This window comes from Tachypleus tridentatus, chromosome 8 (assembly GCF_004210375.1).
Source record: "Tachypleus tridentatus isolate NWPU-2018 chromosome 8, ASM421037v1, whole genome shotgun sequence".
Taxonomy (NCBI): Eukaryota; Metazoa; Arthropoda; class Merostomata; order Xiphosura; family Limulidae; genus Tachypleus; species Tachypleus tridentatus.
Genome location: NC_134832.1, coordinates 87176980 through 87203862, shown reverse-complemented (window position 1 = coordinate 87203862; position 26883 = coordinate 87176980). Strand labels below are relative to the sequence as shown.

General features: G+C 31.6%; 1 protein-coding gene across 1 annotated transcript in view; it reads right to left on the bottom strand.

Moving 5' to 3' along the window:
* The window catches only part of LOC143222862 (exportin-1-like), an 85783-nt gene extending 66571 nt beyond the window's left edge, over nucleotides 1-19212 (bottom strand). The window contains 5 exon segments of the mRNA XM_076449967.1: nucleotides 562-668; nucleotides 4071-4245; nucleotides 5955-6076; nucleotides 16128-16216; nucleotides 18438-19212. Coding sequence (XP_076306082.1) covers nucleotides 562-668; nucleotides 4071-4245; nucleotides 5955-6076; nucleotides 16128-16185 — 462 coding nt within the window. The 5' untranslated portion in view covers nucleotides 16186-16216; nucleotides 18438-19212.
* Between the last annotated feature and the right edge of the window lie 7671 nt (nucleotides 19213-26883).

Here is a 26883-nt window from a genome sequence, read left to right as displayed (position 1 = left end):
TAAAATTTCCCCCCTGCTTGGTTCTGCAAGTGCAAAACAATATAGCTAATAAAAAGGAAAAAAGTATAATAAATATTTTTTAATTATTTAAATACAAATGGTAATCAATATATATAACTTAGCTAGTTTTTGTAATATAGAAAGTTTTTATATACCACAAAAAGTACTGAAACCGTAAAGTCAAAATTACAAAAACAGATTCCCTTAAAATTTAAAACATTATCCCTACTTTAGTAAATCCATGTAATTACATTAATCTGAGATAAAATAGAAATAATTTCTTTGTTTTAATTTTATGTAACTCAGTTTCTGTAGTTTTGGTTTTCTTATTTCAATACTTTTTTGCAGCATGAAAACTTTATATTACTGTAGATTGCTGGATAATGTACATATCAATCCCTACATTTCTTTTTTTAAATATAAAATGTTATATTTGTTTCTAAAAATAATTACATAATTTGTACATGGCTTACATTTATTATACAACATGCTGAATATCTTTACAAAAAGAGAAACCACAAAAACCATACACAAACCCTGAAAAATGAACTTTCTCCTCACCTGGACTAAAATCATATTCAGTTTGTTCAAGTACACTTTTTCTCTCTCAAGAATATCAGGGTCAGAAGATGTTTTTATGACAAGTCCGACAATGTACTTCTTTATACCTACAAACATAATATTTACATTCTTATCTGCCAAGTGTTTGCATAATAATTTCCAAATAAAACTAATGTCAAAAACAATACACTATTTCTCCTACCTCTACACTTAAATGTAAAGATACTTCATATTCAATGTACCTAAAAATTTATTTCAAGTTTATATGCCTTAGAGTAAATACTGCAATTTTATAGTTGTTTCATTAAAATTTACTACCACAGTCTAAAACCAAAAGTAAATTAAGCACCACATCAAAGTTAAGATTTTTTTTTGGATGATAATAGAGCCAATGTTTACCAAATCATGTAAACTGATTTAAATATTTATATTAGTGGAGAGAAGCTAGCTTAAGGTACTGAAATAAAACTTTCATCTATAAATAATTTTCTTTCTGATTGCATTATTTACAGTATTTACCCGATACATTTAGTTCAGAAAATGAATGAAAAAACAAGTCATAAAAAAGATTTAAAAATACTTTGAGTTAGTGCCTTTAGGAACACTTGGCAAAATAAACACACATACTCATATACTAGCTTTTGAACTGTAAATACTGTTAGTTTATCATAAAAACTTTATACTTAAACATAATTAACTTCACAACAAAAGACACAGCATGAAACTGTGAAACTTATTTTTCAAAATTCTGCTTAGAAATTTGATTACTGCAGTTTCAAAACACAATACAGATACAAATATGGGGTAAATCCAGAATAATGATGCAGTCTCAGATATTGTGCACTGTCTCAATCATAACTTTCCCAGCACCGATTTTTATCAACAGAAATATCAGTTTTTTAATATTATTATTAATGTCAATTTGAAAGTCTATTTTAACTATTATTCATGTCTATTTCACTTTGAATTATGATGAGAAAAATGTATGATAAAATAAAATTTGGTACATTTGTAAAAATAATATCATTAAAGATTTGTTTTAAATTAATATGCAGATGCTTATTACTCTAGTAAACTAACATAAGAACATTACTGCTATTTTAGAATTTTCATATTATGAAGACCAGTATTCAGAATATTGGATAACATTAAAACTGATTGTCTTCATAGAATGGAACATACAGTTGCGACAGAAAGTGTTCATACCCCTGTGTCCCGAGTGCTTTTTTGCTCACAACTTAAAAAGTATCTCGAGTAGGCTAATAGAAGTATAATGTATTATAAATATTAACACACATCTACATAAATTTTTATGTAAATTAAACAGCAAATAAACTGTTTATAAACAAATAACCAAAAATAGGAGAAGCAGAGTGTTTGTACATTTCAGAACGTGTGAAAAAACTGATATTCCTGCAAAAATTTTGTTTAGTTTGACGAATAAACTACACTATGCCATTCCAGATCTAGGCACTGGGTTCATAATTATTGGAATTTAGCCAGCAAAAAATGTACTTCCGGCAATTATCTCCATCATTATCTGCTTGGTCATCATAGCGAACAGGAAACTGTCCAATGATTAAAACAAACCATATTATTTTAAAATACAAGTCTCGTGTGTCTCTTTTCGGTATTGCTACACAACTTAATGTGCCAAAATCTACTGTTCAAAACATAATTGCCAAGTTTAAGCTTACAAAATCAACTGCTAACCTCCCTCGTTCCGGACGCCCCACCAAATTTCCATAGAAAACCATGAAGAAGGTTCTCAGAGAAGTTAGTAGAAACCCTCGTTTAACAAGTAATGACATACAGAAACTGGGGTTGAAGTAAGCACCTCTACAGTTACAAACATGTTACGTTCTTCTGGGTTCAAAGCATGCCGTCCTTGTAGAACTCCATATTTAATGCCTGTTCATTTAGAAGCACGACTGAGGTATGCAAGAAAGCATGTAGATAAACCCTTTACCTATTAGAAGAGTATTTGTTGTTCAGACAAGACTAAAACCGAGCTTTTCAGCCACAATGATATTTGCTATATTTTCTGTAAGAAGGGGGGAACGAAGTCTTCCAAAGAACACTGTCCCTACAATTAAACACGGAGGTGGCTCAACCATGCTATGGAGTTCCTTCAGCTCTTCTGGTGTAGGCAGCCTTCACCGCATCATTGGAATCATGAGAAAGAAGAGTACGTCAATATATTAGGCATTTATATCAAGAATGATGCTCGGAACTTGCAGCTTGGGTGTCGTTGAATCTTCCAGCACGACAATGACCCTAAGCACACATCGAAATATGCAATTCTGATTATAGAGGAACCATATAAGCGTTCTGGAATGGCCATCGCAGTCACCCGATCTCAACCCAATTGAAAACGTCTGGCATGAGTTGAAGACCAGGGTTCATCAGCGTCATCCAAAAAACTTGCAAAAGTTGGAGGCCTTCTGTAAAGAAGAATGGAAGAAAATACCAGTCGAGTACTGTCAAATGATCATGGAGGGCTATGAGAAGAGATTGCGCCAAGTAATTCACCTGAAAGGTTACACAACTGACCATTAAAGTAGATGCATGAACACTTTCTGCCCCTCCTATGTTTGGTTATTTGTTAATAAACAGTTTATTTGTCGTTCAATTTACACAAAAATTTATGTAGATGTGCGTTAGTAAAATACTTATACTATACTTTCATTAACCTAATCATGATGCTTTTTAACTTATGAGGAAAAACCTACTCGTGCCACGGGGTATGAACACTTTCTGTCGTAACTGTAGCAATAGTGTGATTTGTGTAACAATGACCACCTCGGGCAACATAGGAAAAATACAAAATTCATGAAATGAATGTGAGCCTTTCAAGCAACAACAAGCAAAACTATCAGTGTATTTATCAGATACAATAATAAAAACAAACAGCCTACTGATACATCTGTCAGTGGACCCATAATCTTTTCTATTATTTTCAAACATAAAACCACAGAACAGTTTCAAAGTACTGATTACAATTAATATTTCTCTCTAAATCTCAAAATGATTGGATTGCTTTCTAGTTCATTGTCTCATAAAAAAGTGGGTTATTCATAACAAGATACAGTTGTAATAATGCACAAACTCATTTTTTAGTCTAGCAAAACTTTAGCATTTAAGCACTAATCCAGAAATCAACACCAATAAAAGCTCAAAAGTAACAACAACAAAAAAGAACAAAACCCAACTCAAGATATCTTTTCAAGATTGTTAGTTTATAACATATGTATATATCAATCCCCTTCCTACTTTCCTAATAAAATTTAAAATAATATACTTGTTTCTCTGAAAATTACATAATTTGTACATGATGTAGATTTATTATCCAACACATTAAATATCTTTACAAGAAAAAAAGCCATAACCACTACATGGACAGTATCATTCACAGATACTTAACAGAAGAACAGATGCATTTATTTTCTTACTAATTAAATACCTGTACTATACAACACACTAAACATCAATACACTTTAAATGCAAACCTTCACACTGGTTTCGGGGTAGAATCTTCCATCTTGTCTTTATGACATTTTCTAGAATTTGTAGTGCATAATATTTGGTTTGCTGATTTTTTGAGAATTCTAATATAGTATCTACCCTTGTCCATGAATCAGGATGTTCCTTCAATTTGGTAAGTATATCCTGGGCCATTCTTTGCTGAAAGAAGTCACAAGCAACAATGTTCTCAAATGATATTTTAATTAACTTGTATTACAAGTAATACTATCCTTCAATAAAGAGGCAGAAATGCATACATATGTGCCCACACAATCTAATCACATCATGTCAGACTGGACCACTACCAAAGCACAGGCTCCATAACATGTTGGAAGGCATCTTGAATGATAGTAGCTCATTCCTTAAAGAATATACAGATGTGGTCTGAAGTTTATTCACTGATGTAGGCAAAAGATTACGGGAGTGAATGGAACACTCAATTTAATCCCTCAGATACTCAATTATATTGAGATCTGGAGACAGTGTCTATGAAGCTCTTGTAACCAGTTTGAAACAATGACAACAATGGATTGTTGCAGTATTATTTGTAAGAATACTTGTTCATCAGGGTGGATATGTAACACTGAGATAGATACAATTAGAAACTGTATTTGTGTAAACTATGAATATGTTTTGCCCTTCTAAAGGAATCAAAGCACTCAACCAATGCCATTAGAACAAACCCTATACTGCTACAATAACTCTTGCATCTTACACCATCGCAATAACACAAGTAAAATGAGGCACCACTTAAGTGATTTTTTTTTTCAATACCTTTACCACTGGAATAGGAAATAGGAAAATATGTCTCAGATCACAGCAATCCCAGCCCCCACCGATTAAATGTTTATAGTTTATAATCAAAGCACCATTATGCTTTTGCTCTCATATTTGAACCATAAATAAGTATACTTCAGATTCATTTTGAATTGTCACTTGCTAATTTGTGTTAAGTATTTGGATAGTATTACTGAAAATACCCAAAACCTAATCACTGTTAAATAAATCTATCACTTAGAGCATACTGAATCAAACAAACAGCCACATTCTATAGTATCTTCATACAAGCCTTTTTCATGACCAATGTCTTACAGCCAAATATCGATAAACATACATTTTGCTTTAGATCAAGAAACCTGAATCACTACACTGTAGATAACATCCACTCAAAACATCTTCTGTAATTTGACTGGGTAAAATAACATTGAAATCTACTAGATGGATGGATAAACATATCCCTTTGTCATACACACAAATTAATAAATTATCAAAACAGTAGCAATATGATTTAAACACAATAATGTAAACATTCAGAAGAAATTCAAACATTTACTTCGATATAATCCTAAAAATAAATAAATCCAAAATGAGCATTGAATATTCAAATATTGTACAAAAATCTGCATGATAAAATATGCAACCATTCTAAAGTTTCCAAATCCAGTATAATTTAGCCACCTCTAATTATTTTTCACAACTAATTTGACCACAATAATATAATTTATCACTCAAATAATATTTTGCTTGGGTTTCATTTAGAAAAATAGGCTTGAAGCTTCTCATATAGAGAAATAAACAATCATAAGAAATTTTTATGATAGCCTTTGAAAAATGTAACAAAAATGCTTATTAAATTCGAAAATAGATTCATTTTTTATTTTGTGCTGTTTCTGCAAGTTTATGTGAATTAATGGTAAAATATTTCATTACTACCTAATGATCTTAACATTTAAGAAAATTTATATTTAAATAGATTTTAGGCAAAATTTCAGTCCCATAAAGTCTTGATAAAGCTGTAGATTATATGAATAGATGTTTTTATGAAAATGTGGATGTGATTCCTATCAATGTAAATATAAAGCACATACCTGACTTCCTTCTCCAATATACATACAATTTACTATGTTATCAAGAACATTAATGTCCAGCTTCTGATTGAAATCAAGAAGTTGGTTTGCCTGTTCTGCTAAATTTGCCATGTTTCCATTCACTAAACAAAAACAAAAATATCTTTTACCAAATAATAACACACAGTCTACTTGAATTACTAAATCCAAGATGCACAGCAACTGTTTGTGATTTTAAATCATAAAAAAAAAATATTACACCAACAGAACAGTTATTGAATGTGAAATGTTCTTGAAGCTCTTGACTAAAACATAACACATTTTAAAATAACTTTAACACTTGTATTACAAATACATACATTAAAATGTTCTACATATATTCCTATATTTACTGAAAAAAGTTGAAAATAAGTAGCAGTTCTTAACTAGACTACTTAAAATAGGTATTTTCTACATTATTTACAACAGGTTATTCTTTCTTGAAAAATACCTTGTACCTAAACCTAATTATATGAATCCAGTGTCCTTGAGAAAAGACCCCTCACAGATCTCAAGCCAGAGTCTCAATCGTGAAATTGCTGTATTGATGAATTTCAGTGGTGAATCAAGACGACTATAATTAATGAACACTGATGTGTGAACACTTTCTCTTAATTACTATGATGGGTAATTAATCATCAATAATAATAATAACCCACTTGAGTTGTGTATCTGCAGAAGGACTTGACAGAAAGTACTGGCACAATGGAAATCCCATCATTAATTCAATGCTTATTTTACCAAACTTGTAATTTTACAGACTTATAACACAATGTTTTCAATTTATATATATAATCGATATCTACTAAAAGATGTTATATACATTAAAGGAATGTTACAATAATCATAATATTATACACTCTTCAAGAAGTTATTAATAATTCCTATTGCTGTCTTCTCCCATTAACACTGTGATTGCTTGACCTGTTCCATGATCAATAACACTGACTTCCTGATCCACCAGTTTTTCTAATCAATGACCAGGTTAAATCCAAGAAAGTTATAATACATGGAAATAAGATAAATGCCTAAGTGTCAAATAATCCTTATACCATTTCTGATGTGGTGTGACATAAATAAGTTATACTTAATCTAGTTCACACCATAAACTCTTGCAAAGCAATTTTATAATACAAATACTTTAACTACTACAGCATCTCTTGTATCCAAGTCAGGCTGAAGACCTCTGGTATGGGGTGACAGTTCTGGACTTGGCAGATATAGTATGACTAATGCAATATTATACATTGTTTCTTAATTGCATGTAGAACTTCTTGTCAAAAATACATGCATCTTTTACATACTTCATAGTATAGCACAATATACCACATATAGTAAAAGATAGCAGCATAACGAAATAATTTTAACAGTTGGCTGTTCTTATTCATAACACATTCTACTGCTTCTGTTACCTACAATTTTTTGCTTCCTTGGACCAGCATCGATCATCAAAGCAACAGTGTATATTTACTTACTTTCACAGCAATGAGCACATGCAACAATCACATTATATCAACTACCTCTTCTTAGTATTGTTTGAACTAACTGATTTTGGTCCCACCCGAGTCTAAACACTCTTACTGATTGGATGGAATGAGAGAAAGAAAAACAAAATGGTGAGAAATTAGTTACATGTCGTGTGTCTATGTTGCTTCATTCATGAGAAAACGTAAGTGCTGAATCTGCCATTAAAATCCCAGAAGCAAAGTTCAACTTAAGACTCAAAGAGCAGATAAATAGTTCCAAACTTCTCAGAGTTGAGAACTGTACTTGATTAAAGTTCTATTTAGCACAGCAATATGCATGAATAAAATAAGAAAACATTAGGCACCAAGATGAATTTTTAGTTCTCACGATGAACACAATTTGCTGAAAAATGTGATAAAAGTTTAGCTTGATATGCTGCTAGAAAAGATGCTTGTAAACAACTTTATGTCAAATACAGTCCTGATTTGTTGTCTTACCTCTTATTTTATCATTTTTACTTCATTTGAATTATAATAATGCAGTTTGATAACAAAATAAATGTTTTTTTTTGTGAAAGGAGAAATAGGCTTAGTTAAATCATTATGCACTTGACCATATCAAGTTTTGTGCCAAAAAAGCTTTATCAGCCTGAATAAATATTTGAGTGAGCAACGAAAATTATCAAAATAAATGGAAATACACACACACACATTAATACAAAATGAGTTTAAAACTTGTTATTTACATTAACTTAAACTTTCTGACTACCAAACTGAAAGAAAAAAAAACAACTGAACACCAATTGTTTCTACTCTTTGGTAAAATACAGTGAAAATATGTACATAGTTTTTCAAATTAAAACAAAAATAAAATTTACATTTTCATAAAATAAATACCTCAAAAGAACATTTTAAGAGAATGTAACACAAAAAATCAGTAATTAAAAACCTACAAAAATTAAGCATTTTTGTACCCTAAAAATTCATGATAAATCTTATTTTAACATTTCAAAACTGCAAATCCATACAGTTTTAATTTACAGTAGCTACATAATCTGAAGAAAGTAATTCTAAAGTTTCATCTAACAGTTCTTTATTGCAATGCAATAAAACAAGCCACAGAACACATACACTGAATCAATGTACCTGTGTATGAGCTAATGCATCCAACAACATACCCATTAACTTCAAGATTTCTAAATACTGTAAATAGGGGAACCTTTTTTTCCCTTCATTAAAAATGTCTAACAACAAATTAACTCTCAAATCTTAGAACTTAGATTAATATATGCATAGCTAATAATCAAACAATCAGTATTAAACTATTCAACATCTTCAGAATTTTTTTCTGTTTATTTAGTAACAAAAAGTAGGTTATGACAAAGAGATAACTGGTGTAAATATTATCACAGCCTTGGAGAAATTTGTTTACTTAAGCTATCTTTCACTCACCAGCTATAATGCTTCCATTTTATCTATAAATAATGTTGCTTTCACCAATGTCATTTTTTTTTATATAAAGTGAAATGTTTTTATAAAATTGATACATTTCCTATCAATGAAGCATTTTAAGAATCACACCTACTAAAATATTAAGTAATGGAAACAGAGTTGGTCAATTAACTCATCTGATTAACTATGAGTGCCAACAACATCAGTTAGTTGCATAAAAAATAAATTAAAATCATAATTAAATCAACTATTGTTAAGAAAATGATCAAGTAATCAAAATTGCTCTTTCTGCAATTTATTCCAACTAGCCAAGAAACTGGGATATCACCATTAGAAATATTTCTCTATTATTTTGATTATTCCAGCTAAAAGAGTTTTACTTGAGAATAACTGATTAGTTCAATGTAGTTGATTAATGAGCCCCATGATTAATTGATTAACACAAGCTTGACTAAAACCATCTATGTCAATGTGTCTTTGATCTATGTAGCACAAGTAAAAACAAGTGTAAAAATTAGGACATAGGAATGGGTTGAATAACATCACAAAAATTGGTGTTTGTTGATGCAGTGCAACATCAAAGTGAGTGAATCATCATTCTGAACATTTCCATCTTGCACATTTTTTTTATATCTCAGCAATTGTGCAAACTAAATGAAAGACATACAAATTTCTGTTGTAAACTTTGTTTCAACAACTAAGTAAAAATACATGTATGCAATCAAATTACGTGGCCATGACATCATAAGGAGAAAGATGTTGAGAAGGACAATTGATGGCTGTAAAAAACCAAATGTTGTAATGTTCTCCTGCATTTCCTACCTTTTTTCTTACTCTTTATTACTTCTATCCCTACTTCCTAATGTTTTTATTTAAGTTTGTTTTCTCAGTTTTTTGCCATTAAGTCTCAAGAAAAACTGGGCTCTGGGTCTATCTCTCTTTTAGCTTTTCTTAGAACAATCTCTCAGCTTTTCCTGGCTTTTGCTATAGTTTTCTTCCATCTAGCCAGAGTAACAGCATTCTCTATAGCTGGATTAATGATTAACCCTAAGATAACATTGTAAGTAGGTATGTAACTCTCATGAAAGTTCTTTATAAAAATGAAGCTGTCTTAAATTTGTTCTGAACAATCCTAAAATTATGTAGTTTTAATAAAATAATATCAGGATCACATTACTGTGTAACACTAGGGAAAGTTCAGGATTTTAAAAAAATATTTCCCTATACAGTTAAAACTTGTGTACTATTAAAATGTCAATTATTAACTAAGCATTTATGCCATACTAAGTGGTATAGCCTAAACAAAAAAATAGTTCAATCACATTTTGAATAAGACATAAAAACTTTGCATCATGCATAGCAAAAACAGCTATTTTAGGTGTTTCTTTTAAAATAAAGGAATAAAACTTAGATTATATAAAGGTTTAAGTTATAAAGTATCTGATATTAGTAATTTTATTAAAATGCATTTGTTGTAAAGTGGTTTGGTTAAATTTATTTAACTTAATAAAATCTCATTATGTTCAGAAAGAGGTTTAAAAGAGTTACCTGGAAATTTTGGATTAAGACCTGCTTTGCATATTCATCATTACTGTTTTTAACCTTATTTCAGCAATGCTCTTTACACTAGGACAATCACTTCAAGGTTATCAAACATGTTTTCTCCTTTTCTCTCATTTTGCTTCCTTGAAAGACATTTTAAAAACTACACTGTTTCAAGTACAACATTAAATATCAGCAGGTCACACTTAGTTTGAAAACAATGCAAAGGTAAATTGTACAACTTATCACTTTTGTCTTCAATCCAAAGTGCACAAGAAGGACCATGGGAGACTTTAACAGTGATAACATTCCTGCACACATAACATACTTGTGTCTTAGGCATCTACTGCTAGAATAGAATTGCTCTATCCAACACAAAACCTTCAAGTCAGATGTATAAAAATTAAAATTTCACTTTCAACAGTTAGATCATAGTTAGAACCTAGATCTAGAAAATAACATACTTTATAATATTTTACTCAGCTGATAAAGCTGCAGGCTGATCACATACAGTGTTTTACCAATCATGTCAAAATCAAAAATTATGAATTGCAGATTATTATAGTACATAATCATCTTGATTCTGATTATGTACAGTAAAATTGAGAAGTCACTGTTTGATACTGTTAACAGTTCAACCTTAAAAACTGTAACAATGACAGAGGAAGTACTTCAAAACTTCATTAAATTTGACATGATTGAAGACGTCAATAAATTTTCCACATAAAGAAAAATCACAATACATTTTTATTTTGTAATCAAATGAGTGAAAAATACTGGGAAAAGATCTTGTGGCTGATAGATAATTGCAACATAACATTATGTGACTGTTGTGAAAGAAGCAATCCAACCAGTTAGTAATCATGTTTGTTGAGCCACAATAAACTTTAAGGTAACTTCTTGCAACTATGCACAAATAATAGGACTGTCAAATGGAATGTTCCATAACTTATCAACAGGTTAGTTATTTTGTAAATTCCTGTATACACATGTTTACCACTTTCAATTTATAAATAGTGACATCTCCAACAAAAACATGGACAATTCAGACAGTTGACAAAGCCTTCTTATTGAAAAGTGATAGGACATTCCAAGTTTCCGACTGATTTATTATCATACTGTCTCCAGCAACCTACCCAAACCAGCTAACACACAGTGTGGTAGTTATGGTGAGCCACAAGGTGCATCATCACAAGCACAATGTGTATCAGCTTTGTGTATACAGTGCTATTATCATTCACTTGCTAATGTGCAATCTATAAATAAAAGTGTGTGCTTAACAATGTGCAGAGCATTGGTTTTAACCTTTCTTTCATTCAGTGTAACAACTTATGTAAATAAATAAGAAATAGATTGTTTTAAATATTTTATTCTACAATGAATAATGTTTTATGTCAAAATAAAAAGTACAGTGTTGAGATTTTAAGCACACTAACAAATCAGAACATTTTTGTTGTGAATAAAATAGCCTCTCTAGTATTATTTTAATTTCTATGCGACTGAATTTCCATGTTCAGGGAATTCAACCAATTCCAATTATTGCCACATTATATAATAATTGGACCAATTCTTATTGCAGAACCAATTATTGGTAAAACACTGATCATGTATCATGTGTGCAAAAGCAGTCATACACCCACACAATAGTAGGGCAGGTTTTCACCTTCAGCCAATGTAGCGTAATTCAATGCTGTGCATTTATATTTGCATAAGATGAAGACAGGAGAGTTATGCCATTCCAATAACATTACTCAGGCAGACAGATTGACAAACTTAAGATTCTGTGAGATTATCTTTACTGACTTTCTAAAAGTACTTGTCACTCTGCAATTGGTTTGTTTACTACTCAATGGTGCATGTAAAGTGCTTATAGTTTTGTTTATATGCTGTTTGAGATTTTAATTTGTGTTGCACATATTGCTCATCTGGCCCATTCATACTAAAAGTACTACTGAACTCTTGATACACGTGAGTAACTACTACTAAAAATGTGTGTAATATTCTGCTGAAAGACAGCAGAGAGAACATCTTTAATTTTTGTGGTCATTCAACTAAATACATATGTGCACTTCATTCTAAAAAGAGCATATGTACAAGCTTTATTTCAAATTATATTTTCTTTCACCATTCTAAAATAAAGTGAATAATTAAAACAACACCTACAACAAGAGTTATACTTTACCAATCCTTAGCATACAACTGAAATAGCTAAATATTGTAATCATAATAACTTGTCTTGGTGAACCTGTATTTTTTGACAAGAAAATTAAATTTTTCTTTTAAACATTTGACTATTATCAAATAATTACAAAAACAAATCAATAGTAGCAATATGTAAAATAGTCATTAGTTATGAATCTGTGCATCAAACAAATAGTATTCGCAATTAAAAAGGCTCAAACCTGCATCTTACATGTGTATTAACTCTTTTGACCCAGGTATCCTGCTATGAATGATACAAAGTTTGATGTCTTACATCCAAAATTTTATAAAACTGTTTTTATTTATATTATACCAATTAACAATCCACATTTAAATAGTATGCAAGTCTTAACTGTAGCAATGAAATTGTTTTTTAATCCTTAACTTATTCCCTAGTCATCTTCTCTTTATTGTATCCACAATCCTTTCTAAATGTAGGAAATTAAGAATAAACTGCTCTCTATAGAATTGCTATTGCCCAGTCATTCTGTAATTCTTATAGCCTTCAATTCTGTTTGATTACAATACTATATAAAGAAAAATGACAACCCTCCAGTCACATCATCTCTTTCAGGCTTTATCAATAGTTCTCTTTTATATTTCATTATATATTACATAAAGCAGACAGAAGTCGAACTTTTCTTCTACCAAACAAAGTATTGAATAATGTTTTCATCTGAACAGGTACTAGTTTCAAAGTACAATCAATGTTACAATGAGAAACTTAACTAGCTTGAATTAATTTGTAATGACTCTTATCACATATTTGGAAAATGAGAAAAACTGAAAAGCTATGAGAAATTCTCTACTTTTTTTTTGCGTTATTAGTCTATGTTCTTTGTTGCATTATTTAATTAAATAAAAATAACTTAATGCACTACTATCATTAGCATATAATATGTAAACTTGGATGTCTTCAGCAAATGACAAAAAGAAAAAAGAAGACACTTCAAGTAACACACCTTGTTTTTCATGTTTATTTTTTATGATGTAAAAGTTACTAAAATGTAAAAATATGAATCTTTTTAGGTTAGTTAAGATAAGATGAAGTGAAATAAATAAAAATGGTTTGAGCTGCACATCAAGAGATTTAACTTACTGTAGTTTAGACACAAGATAGATATGGTTCAAAAGTCAGTAGAAGGGGAAATATAACAAAAGTTTCAATAGATGCACACTGTTAGAAGCTTAAAGCTAATTACAATAAACTAGTGTAGTTTCATGTTACAATTTGGAGTCATTCAAGAAAGAAAAAGGTAATTTTGGTTTGTTTCATTTTTTTGGTGGTTACAAAGTTGGTCAAATTGAACAACGTTGCACAGAGTTACTCAAAACAAATACTCATCATATTAATGGACAAATCTTTATTTCAGTTTAATAAAAGTATTTTGCATGTAAAAGACTTGTGATGTTAACTGAAGGATGGTCAAATTTTGTGAAGATATACACACTATATCGAAAGTTAGAAGTATTAATTAAATCAGTAGCCTTTAAACAACAGTTGCATGGTCTCTCAACTTAATTGAGTTAATGTTAAGAGAGTAATAACAGTTGTATTAAAAGGTATTTCAGATTACAGATAAGTATTCAGCTATCAAAACTGACTTTAGCTAGTCTGTGCATTTTGGAAAAACTTTAAAAGCTTATGACTAAAGAAAGAGGTTGAAACCCCATATCCTCTCTTTCATTGTATTCATGTCCTATAAATTTAGCACTAGTTATATTTGTACATGTAAGCAATATAATAAGTTAAAACTACACAATGATTTAGTCCAAACAAGATAAATATGATTGACAGGTATCACTATGGCATGTTTGCAAATTGACTACAAATAGAACATACACATGACAATGCACCAAATATAGTATTAAGTATTATGTTGTATGTAAGTTCACTTGGTATGCATCTGGAACTGAGCTTTTTTTTTTTTTTAAGTTAAAGTAAAGCTACTAAGGAAATTCCTACTGTATTTTCAACTGCAAACTAAAAAGAAATCAACTAGATGGCAGCCCCCATCACAAACTCCTTGCCTTTTCAGCTATAAGTAAAAAATCAGTATAATGTCATAGTTAATTACACTGTTAGTAAAAGTGTAATTTGCAATGGGTGCTACAGCCATTTACTCTATTTTAAGGTAACTGACTTCAATCAACCAATTATTTTATGTAATTGGGAAAAAAGCAAGTTAATTCTAATTGGAAACTTAACCATGTGGAGAGACATACTTGTAAATTTACAAAGAAATGAAACAAAAGAATAAGATATAACATTCTAGTGACAGTAGATTTAACTTTCTCAATCAAGGATGATATCAACCAGCAAATATATGTTGTAAAATAATTTCGAATTTCTGTAATTATCTTCATAAAATAAATGTTGATAGTAATAGTATTCATGATCTAATACACATTTTAGGTGATCAAAAAACTAGTGGTATTTCCTTTCTTTTGCCATCAAACAATTTGAAAAATAAAATATTTACATATCTATCTACCTACATTTTAAATCAGTTTAAATGTTACAGTGAACAGAAATATTTTTATGCCTGGCCTTATAATTTAATTGCGTTACTATTACATTCTTAATGCTAATCTTTTCAGGATATCTACCACTCCATGTTAATGACTTTGTGTTCAGACACCTTCAGCTTTAACAGATGCATCACAACCTGTCAATCAGCTATTTAAAAGAGCCACATGTTAATTTTGGATTCAGACTATTAGCACATGTAAAAACATCCCTTCCCCCATCATTTTTCTTATCCCTAACTACTAAGGTTGTCTACACTGAAATTAATACAAGTCTAAAAATTTATGAAAGGCTGAATTTGAATTAGAATTTTTTATTACAAAAGTTCTTAGAATCACAAGAAGCTGGTAACACTAGTAGATTTATGGTGGCACATAGTTATAGTTTTTCATATGAGGATCAAAAGCAGTTGAATACTGCATTAAAGCTGTGTAGCTTACAAAAAAAGTTTAGGCAGAGAAGACTGCACTTTGTTGGAGATATCACTGGACTACATTTACCTTAGAAGTTGACATTTCAAGTTGTTGACACAGATCTTCATGAAGTCCAATTACAAAGTTGTACATTTTAAAACAAAGTTTATATTTAGCTACACATACACAACTATTGTTTTAAACAAAATTAAATAACAAAAACATATTCCTCTCTCTTGTTTGGCCCTTTACCAAATGTTACTTAAATTATCAAGATAATTCATCAACAAACGTCTTTATCAAAATAATAAACTTTTACAAAGCCATAAATTTAATAAAAATGTTATACAACTACAAAATAAAAATGTTTCAAATATATCTCCTGTGGAATACAACATTAAATCGTAACAATTATCACAAACTATGTAAACCAAGACATTTTACTAAGTTGTAGCAATTTATTTTCTATACACCCTATACAATAACAAGTGATGAAGAACATCCATGTAGAAATATGCAGTTAAAAAAATTTAGTATTCTGATATTTTACCCTGACCAGTGAACAACGATACTGGCTGCCTCATCCCATCCACTCTTGCAAATGACATTCAGGGTGAAATGTAATCTTCAAACATACACCTGTATTTTAAGAGTTGAAACAATTTAAATTTTTGGAAAATAAATTTAACTATCTGCTAGCATTATGTAATCTTAAAAATATACAATGTTCTTTTTTAAAAAATTTAGAGGTTTTGAAATTAGAAGTGTTAACATACTTAACAAGTTCTGTGTTAAATATCTCTGTACCTCATTTTTTCCTTTCTAATTCATTACAAGGTTAAACAAAAACAAACTTTGTTTAAGGTCGTGACCATATTTCTATGACACAAGTTTGCCATTTCCTCATAACTATAATCAACAAGTAGTAATAATTAATTTATGTATTACTCACCTCTCTGGAACCAAATACATAATAAATATTACAATCACAATTTTTTACTGTTTTAAAATTTATTTCGAATATTTTACATCACCATTTAAATACTAAAGCATTACATTTATGATGCCCACAAATACTAAATAATCATCTTTGCTTAAATAAAACTAACAAGAATCTAAATAATTTTGTATAAAAATTTGACAATATCACAATTCACATCACTTCCCAATTAAAAAAAAACAATTCAAAATACATTACTTATCAAATTATCAAAACTATTTATTACTTGTTAATACATTAGCATTTAATGATTTAACATGTCACAAATGAGTACTTTTCTTAAAATACTGCACAATATTTCTTATTAGAACCAAACATATATCATACAAGTCTTTACAGTTTTTCTACCACTCTCTGTAGTGACTCAGCAAAAGCAAATGGTCTAATAATTAAAATGTGATTTAATCCACAAAGTTTACACAGCAAAGATAGTCCATTGTGCAGCTTTGTGCTGTAAAGTTAAATAAATCTCTTTATATCACATATTTCATTAATACTGAAGATAATTTCAGTTTAGCACATCAAACTTTACCTTTAGAGACATTGATAAAAATGCAGTACACTAATAAAGTAATGAACTTGAACAAAGGCCTATTCTTTTACCATATTACAACCACATCAAATTCTACTGCATATTATGGTACAGATATTAAGAAGTTTCCTTCATGATGTGTCACAGAACTTTTGAGTAAAATATATTAATATCAAAGCTTTCTGTTAACACATATAATTCAGAACTGTTCAAATGTCACAAAAATTATCATTTTTTTAGTTTTCAGACTATATATCTCAAGATTCACCCTAACAATTGCTACGTGGTCATCCAACTACACTGTCATAATTTGAGATGTTTTCATCCAAGCAAACAATTAAATAAAGTAATTACATGCAGCGTCATAAGTTATGATTACATCATGGTAAATGTTGAGGTTAGTTTGTTTGAATTCAACATTCATACATTCTATTTTTTATGGTGTTTTAATAGACTGAGTGTTGTTCCTTATACTTTGAAAAACAAATGGAATATTATGTGTTTCATGTTAGTATAGTTCTATGCATGGGGTACATAAATTAAAAGTCAAAACTTTGATATGTAACATTTCAAGAACAATCTAATAACGTCAGAATTACTATTACTACTAATAGTTCTTATCAACCATCATTAGTTCTCAAAGATCTCACTGATGCCACAACTGTCACTGAAAAAAAAACTAGTAAAACAATGAGTAGATTGTATTTTAATGAACAAACATAAACTTGCATTTAATTATTTCTTACATGTCACTAAATATGAACGAATCAATACAGAAATCATATCACAATAATTATCTTTGAGCGTTCAAAACAATACTTCATTTTCACACAGTAAAATCATTACGTGGAAACTGTACTTGTTAGTTTTTTGTTTTTGTTGTTGTGTGCATTTTTATTTGTCATTGTTTGGCAATCTTATCATAAACATGAGCACAACAAATTGCTGAGGTGCTTGCTCTCTATTGATGTAATTTGTAAAATATACATCCCTAAACGTTCAACATTTTAGTATTACTATTGCTAGTAATACAATACTTAGAATAAACTTTTACCTTGATACGTTAAATTTAAACCCAATAGAAAATAGTGGTCAGAAACTACTAATAGCATACTTTATAATGAGTACACGGAAAGTTCAATTATATTAATAACATTACAAAAATATTATGAATCCTATCGTAGGATACTCTTCTACTTCTATCTCATTGAATAAAAAATCTTACCCGCCATAAATCCACGACTCATTCGCAAAGAAAACAAAAATGGCAACGCCCATTTCAAAAGGTTGAATTGCTTATATTAAAAAATACAGCCAAATAAACTCACCTTTATAAATATTAATCTGTTTTTCAACGTCTCTCTGTTTCAAACACAATTATACACCGTTTGGATAAACCTTTGAATGTATTTTATTCTTAACCACAATTTTAGTGAATGCCTCATTGCGACCGGTTGAAACTGGTTGCAAGGTTTCATTTTCGTACATTTCCGGAAAGATACGAGTGTATGCTCGATTTTTTTTCTTTGACAGAAAATTATTTACAAAAAATATTAATGATTAATAGAAAAGATATAAAAAATACTTATATTGTAAAACACTATACTTGATAAAACACACGAAACTTCCACCATCAAAAACAGCAAAAAAATCTTTCAGAGTATTTCTAATTTATCGGTAATGACGTCACTAGCACTCACCATATGATTGGCTAAAAATGTGAGCGCACAGCATCCGCATTCTCCATAAAACCCACTGAAGGTGAAAGATATTTTATTTCTATGTGTACCACCGTTATAGTTAATCAGTTTTCTTTTCTTTTTTTTTTTTTTCCTATGTTTCTTCCCAGTTACTTCCGGGTACAATCTGGGTAGATTTTTTGGCGCCTAGGATGTGAAAATGGGTTTTCTCGGGGTACTCCCGTCTCCCCCCAGAGCAAAATCTCTGGCATCGGATCTGTAGGTCCCAGCCACATCTGAAAAGGGCTGTTTATTCAGTCATAGGTTATCCAACCATAGTAAATTTTAAATCAATTCGCCAGCCGCCAGTGTACTCCGTCCTCGGGCCAAGGTCTGGCTCACTTCACTTATGCTGCTCTCGTCCAGTTCTCCCGTCTTTCCTCTCACTCACTAATACCTCACTCCACCTTAAAAATATCAAAATAAAAGTAAAGGAAAAAACCCCATAGAAATTTTAACAATTTCTCACCTGAGGGGACGAAGAGGAACTACAACGTTCCTGAACACCCCAGTTGGAGAGAGAATTTTTCTGATTTCTCTCTCTCTAAACTAAACTCCTGCCACGTTAGTTTGCGTTTGATATTTTATTATCATTTATTCATTTACTATTGTTGTTTTAAATATAAACAAAAAAGCAAAAGTTAACTAACATGGAGTACAATTTATAAGATCAACAATAACTAAAAGTATCAAAAGCAACAATGTTTTTTAGAAATTCCATATATTTATTTTTGCCTACGTATTGGTTAATCGTTTCAAACAACGATATCTTGTTTTCGTGTCTCTGTTTTCTAGAAGATGCATATTAAATTTGTTTTTACTGTTATTTGTTAAACATTCTGTCCAATGCGGATATCAAACACTGCCTTTAGTGTTATAAGCCTTCACATTTGTCACAGAACCACCTTTGGGTTCCCAGCTGTATTAGTGGTAAATCTACGGATTTATAACGTTCCATACCCTTGGTAGACACAGAAGATAACTCCATGTGGCTTTACTGTAATAAACACACGCCACCGTGGGGGCCTAACATGAAAATGAAAGAGGGAAGTTATAATAGAAAAAATAATAATGTTTTTACACCCAAAGGACGTTTTAATAAACAAATTAAGACGCAATCAGGTCTCGACGTCTTGAATTGCTTTTTCTCTCATGTTTCCACGCTGTACTTTGAACAACACTTCAGTTTGTTCTTCCTTCATGATTTTTAACTGATAACTGAAACTTGTTGTCTTTTCAAGGAACACTTCCAATAACGCCTGAGACGTCTTAATGGCTAACGTGCCATGTTGCGTATCTAAAGAACCAAGACTCGTACAAGGAGTCAATCAATGGTTTGGAAGTAACTTTGAAAGCATATAACGCGAAAAATTGGGTTTCGATATTCGTTGGTACAGAACAAACATCTCATTGCGAGGCTTTGCGATAAACAACAAACAAATTGAGCCTTTATATATGATTTAAAGCGAATTACAATCAAACTCGCTTTTCGAGTAAGAGTAGTAATGTAGGCATTTGGTACTACTGACTGATTGCTCACATTCTGTCAACTGTTTTAAATCAAAGGTAACTGTTCTTTCAGTCTCAGATCTAGCTACTTAACTCATATGTCACAAAGGTTAATGTAAAGTCAAAAGTACACAATACACCATTATAAATCTACAGAAACTGGGTCATAGCATGATTTAGTAGCTAACATGCTGGCATTGTGTATCCTGGTACAAATGGCTTGAGACCCTAAAAAACAAAAACTCGGTCCCGACTTTGAAGCCATGGGTATGCTATGAGACTAATGGTCAAATTATATCCTGAAACAACAGTAGCTAAAGGGTTGGTGGTTGGTGCCGTTCACTAGTTCACTTCCCCCTAGTCTAACAGCTTAAAATTAAGGATGTTTACGTAAGCAGATAATCCTTCTGTAACTTGTGTAAGATGCGAGAAACGTGGCGTCTATTTTAGGATTAATGAATAAATTATCAGTATGATGAAACATTTACTGTATGAGTCATGGCAGTCTAAAACACTTCTCTATTTTGTGGTGTTGTTACATAATCATCCAACAGGGTTGCCTGTCATGGTGGTCTAGCAAAGTGTCCCCAACGACATGTTCTCTGGAAACAATTTTTTGCATCATGGCCGCCTGTTATGTCGGCCTAGTAACGCGTCCCTAATGACGCTCTCTTTGGTAGAATTTTTTGGAACAACGATCGCGTCATCTTTGATTACATTTTCCCCTCCCTGATGGAGGCACTCAGCTTGAGACTAATTCTTTGGATACTGAACTGCAAACCTAACTACTATCGCTCATTTTAATCTTTTGGATATAGACTTCATCAATATTTAACACTATTCATCAAATAACACGTACTTGTCATTCGACCTGCAGCACACGCTGTACTTACTTCAAAGTGAAATTAAGGTCTAAGTGGGACTACTTCTGTTAACACTTAACGCATGTTTGACAAAACTGAAAGATCTTTGGAGTTAACCACTTGGTAATGAATTTGGTTTTTAGTAACTGAGGAGCCCTTTGAAACTGCTTTTGTTAATGAGGATCACGTCCTTGCATCAGCTTTTTACCTACAGTTTAAACTTATTTGATTAGTCCGAATGTTAGGAAATAAATTGTAAAAGATATGATGAATACAAACTTAGAAAAGATGGAAGGCAGCGGCAATAAAAGTTCATCAAATGCTGATTTAAGCTATTTCTCGCCATTTTCAATCACAGAGGGAGAAAGCGAAGAAGACTTTTCACGTAATACAACAAGCAAAATCTGCAAGTAATTCGTCTCAAAGTAGCAACGATCAAATAACACTGTTTCTAAACAAAGAACTATCTACTTCAAAACGTATAGAATCAAGCTTCTTCTCTTCACTAGATTTTAAACATCTTTTTATCTACGTCAATACGCCCATTCCACCAAGTACAGCTGTAAAGCACATTTTTTCAACATGTCTTGACCTTCGAGAAGCTGATGCTAATAAAATTAAGTAATATATTAAAACAATAAATTGAAATAATAATAACGGACGTAATATATTCTAATATTAGAAATTTATTATTTCATACTAGCTCATTAGCTCATTTATTATTGTTGTTGTTATCATATTAATTTTTTACATTGTGTTTTTTAATACTATCAATAAATGTATCGAAGGCTATATGGTTGTTAACTGCCTCATCTACTTCCGCCTGGCATGGCCAGGTGTTTAAGGCACACGCCTCCGTAATCCAAGGATTATGGGTTCGAATTCCCGTCGCACAAAACACGCTCGCCCTAACAGCCGTGGTGGCGTTATAATGTTTCAGTCAATTCCACAATTCGTTGGTAAAATAGTAGCCCAAGAGTTGACGGTGGGTAGTGATGACTAGCTGCCTTCCCTCTAGTCTTACACTGCTAAATTAGGGACGGCTCGTCATCACCACTCACCGCCATCTCTTGGGCTACTCTTTTACCAACGAATAGTGGAACTGACCGTCACATTATAACGCCCCCACAGCTGAAAGGACAAGGATGTTTGATGTGACGGGGATTTTAACTTCTGGTAAGTACTGCACGGGAAAAGTGTTCGGATTGTGCTCGTTAGTCATACACAACTCATTACATCAAAATGATTCATGTATAGTCCTCAAATTTTTCATAAATTGTTGTTGTTTTTTAATCAAGCACAAAGCTACACAATGGGCTGTCTGTGCTCTGTCCACCATGGGTATCGAAACCCGCATTTTAGCGTTGTAAGTCCACAGACATGCCGCTGAGCAACTGTGAGCCTTCATAAATTGTACTGATATAAACTATAATGTTTTTATACATTAAAAGTAGTATTGTTTATTGAGAAAATAGTAGTTTTTGAAGAAAAAACGTCAGTTTCTCAGTAACATGTTTAAAATTTATTGAAATTATTGTTCTTGTTGTGATTAGAGTGGTTTTATTTGAAATTGTGAAATGATTGTTGCCTAAACCACAATTAGTTTTCTAACTGTTTGAATTTTGAATACGAAAAGTGTGAAGTTATTAAAGATTTTTGTTTGTGATACTATTCAATTGGTGGTGCAATATTTTTGGTTAAATACATAGATACTGGCATACACCCTACGTCCATTATAAGTAGAGATGTAACGACAACAGTAACGCTGTTGTTCTTTTCTTGCCGTTGCGGTAGCGATAGCGACATTACAATCAAGAGATAGTGTGCACAGCTATAAACATATGTAGAAACATTTTCAATTTAGAATTTAGGGTCTTCCCGAGTTTTGTGCCTTTGGGACGCACCCTTTGTTCTTAGTGATAAATTCATCACTACCATAGTAATTTATGTTACTTTTTAGTCATTTACGTTATTCAATGTTTATGCAGTTCCATTTTTAATGTATTTCTAGTTAAAAGTAGTTTCTTGTTCATAAAAGTAATATATTGTTTAAAGTCAGTCGTTTAGTAAAATTGTAGGTTGAATTTTGTATTATTTCTTTATGTTTTTATTTGTGATAAATATACACACATTACATATTAGTTGTTCTTAGGTAAATAATCACTCTTTAGCATATCTTATGAGTAACTAATAACTGTCATAACCAGATATTGAATACAACGTGTAAAACTTATACCAGGAATGAGCTGATTTTAAATAAAAATAACAATGTTTCATGAGTAACTAATAATACTAGTGATCAGGTCGTCAACAACTGAACAAATTATACTTTATTGAGCTTAAAATAACTCTGAGAACGTGTAACTCACTAGTTTGAACTTTATCTTTCCATAATTGTGAATAATATAACTAATTCATAAACAACAATCTAGTGTTAAACAAGCAACATCTCAATGATACAACTGTATAAAATGTTATGTAAACCAAACTGTTAACAGTATAATATATAATACAGTTTTAAATTGTGTACTTCAACAAAATATTACGACTAAACACAGTTACGTCGTTTGAATGGCCCCCCTTGCTAGTACAACGGTAAGTCTACGGATTTTAAACGCTAAAATTACGGGTTCGATTCCCTTCGCTGGGCTCAGCAGATAGCCCGATGTGGCTTTGTTATAAGAAAACACACACATGCACACATGTTAGAATAAAAATAATTTATTTTCTGTTAGCAAGCTTTCCCGTCAGCGAAAGCATGATAGCTTTAAACTTGAGCAGTATATTATTTAGCTTTTATTAACTGGTATTTTGTAAATTTTTATTCATGGAAAATATGTTCCACATAACATATTAGTTATTCGTAGGTAAAAATATCACGCTTTAGTGTATTTTATGAGTTATTAACATCAGTCCCATAAAAACAAATATCGTGAGCACGTTCTTTTTAAAAATGACTTTTTGTCTTTCAGTCGGCCTGGCATGGCCTAGCGCGTAAGGCGTGCGACTCGTAATCTGAGGGTCGCGGGTTCGCGCCCGCGTCGCGCCAAACATGCTCGCCCTCCCAGCCGTGGGGGCGTTATAATGTGACGGTCAATCCCACTATTCGCTGGTAAAAGAGTAGCCCAAGAGTTGGCGGTGGGTGGTGATGACTAGCTGCCTTCCCTCTAGTCTTACACTGCTAAATTAGGGACGGCTAGCACAGATAGCCCTCGAGTAGCTTTGTGCGAAATTCCAAAAACAAACAAAACAAACAAAGTCTTTCAGTCTAGTCGTAGACATTAGTCTTAGCAACGTAACACTTTATAATTATGCCAAATTGCAGAGCATTTATGAAGTGTTTTCCACAAAACTTTCACCATAAAAGACTCAAAAACGTGATACATTAACTTCTAATCAGTAGTTTGGTTATTTGTAATTAAGCATAAAGCTACACAATAGGCTATCCATTCTGTGCTCATTACGGGTATCAAAACCCGGTTTTTAAAGTTATTAGCCTTCACTTTTACTGCTGAGCTTCGATGGAACAGATTTAACTTTATTTTTTTAAAAGATATTATTAAAAGCAAATAAAATATTTTACATTGAATTTGCTTGTTAATAACATAAACAAATTTTCCCTTTAAGAAAATTTTCCTCAACGATTGAAGTTCACACGAAAATATTTGACTCTAAAGACGAACAAAATGAGGCTGTTAAAGGTGAAGGTTAAAGTTCATAATGATTGGTGTCTACTATTTAATAAATCTTCATATAACTATTTTGAGCTACCAACGACGGATAGCAATGTCTTATGTTTTCATATCCCATTTAACTTTATATTTATTAAGCTTAATGCAAAGAATAAAGATAACCCTTTTTAAGTTATGACCCAGCATGGGCAGGTAGTTAAGGTACTCGACTCGTAATCTGAGGGTCGCGGGTTTGAATCCCCTTCACACCAAACATGCTCGCCCTTTCAGCCGTGGGGGCATCATAATGTAATGGTCAATCCTACTATTCGTTGGTAAAAGAGTAGCCCAAGAGTTGGCGGTGGGTGGTGATGACTATCTGTCGTCCCCCTGGTCTTACACTGCTAAATTAGGGACAGCTAGAGCAGATAATTCTGATGTAGATTTGCGCGAAATTAGCAAACAAACAAAACCCTTTGAGGTGGTACCAAAGACGAATAGTTATGTCTTGCATTTTTGCATTAGGTTCAAATGAACTAACCACTAAAATACGATAAATACAATAAAGTTATCTACTTTACAGTTACGAGGGCAGTGTTGTGATATTTTAAGGTGCACTGATTTCCCTTTAAGAGTGGTTAGGTAAAAACCGCAAAATAACAGGAATTTTTGACAGAAAAGAATATTATGGAGGAACCTAAAACGACCGATCTCAACTGAGTTTGAAACAAAAAAAGAGACTCGACACAAAGTACAAAATAGGGAAATATTGACAGTTAACATTAAAAAACAAGTAAAAGTAAATAAATGTATTTTGGTGGTGCCCTTATTGGGGAGTTCTTTACTGGATCCGACCGAATATGTATCTCATATTCATATGTTCCAGACTTAAAAACACAGCAAGAGGTATATCAGTCAGTACTGTTACTCTTCTCAGGACGCAGGTGCTACTCACCTAAATATCAGACATCTCCATCACAAAATAAGAAAGCTATATTTTCGAGATAACATCTGACCTAGCAATGAAAAATACCGTTTATTTCCGTATAGCGGGCTCCACTTTATAGCAGTATTTCCCAACAGCAGATGCATGTGACTCTAATTAAATGATCCTGTTCAGTAAGTAATTAAAACAAAAGGAACCTAGAGGCTTCTTTGACCAGTATTCTGTTTCAAAACCACATACACGATGTGTATAGAAATGTTTCCTATTCAGAATGAATTTGAAACATGTGGTGTGTCTGCACACACACACACATATATATAAACATATCGTCCTGCTGTTTTATTCGCATATAAAATCATCATAAATGTTATATCAAGACGAAATTTTAAGTAGTTTTAAGAAATTATGGATGATGAATGGTATGTATGGTCATTTTATTGTATTGGTAATAAAGATCATATAAAAATTAATAAATGCAAAGAAAATACTTTATGGGTTGTTCACCTGAAGCTTATTGTTATTTCATTTCTAAGGAGGTTGGCAGGCTGAGCTCACGATAAAGCCTACACTTCATCAGTGCTGGGCAAAAAACTAAAAAAACTCTGTAGTTTGGCCACTGAAATGTGGGCGTGGTAGTCAGCTCGCAATAAAAAAGTTTAATGGTTAACCCATTTCACTAAGGACTATTAGTTTTCATGATATGTCAATTTTAGATATATCCCTAGAGCTCAAGGTATATAGTACAATGTGTGCTCTACCAGATATGTGACACTATCGAGTTATTATTGTATAGTACAAACAGCTATTTGTCCTTACACATATATGCATATTAAAGTAGCATTTCATTTAACTTCTGCAATTGGGTTGGATCCAGATTGCTTATTCAGTTACCAACTGATAACCCAAGGTATTCTCTTGGGCATGATCTGTAGAAGTAACCCCAGCAATGTAGCTAGTTCCAGTTACTATCATTTTGTTTACTATGTCAATGATCATTCTAGTGGGAATACGAAGAGTTAACTGTACATAGTTGCATAGAAATTCCA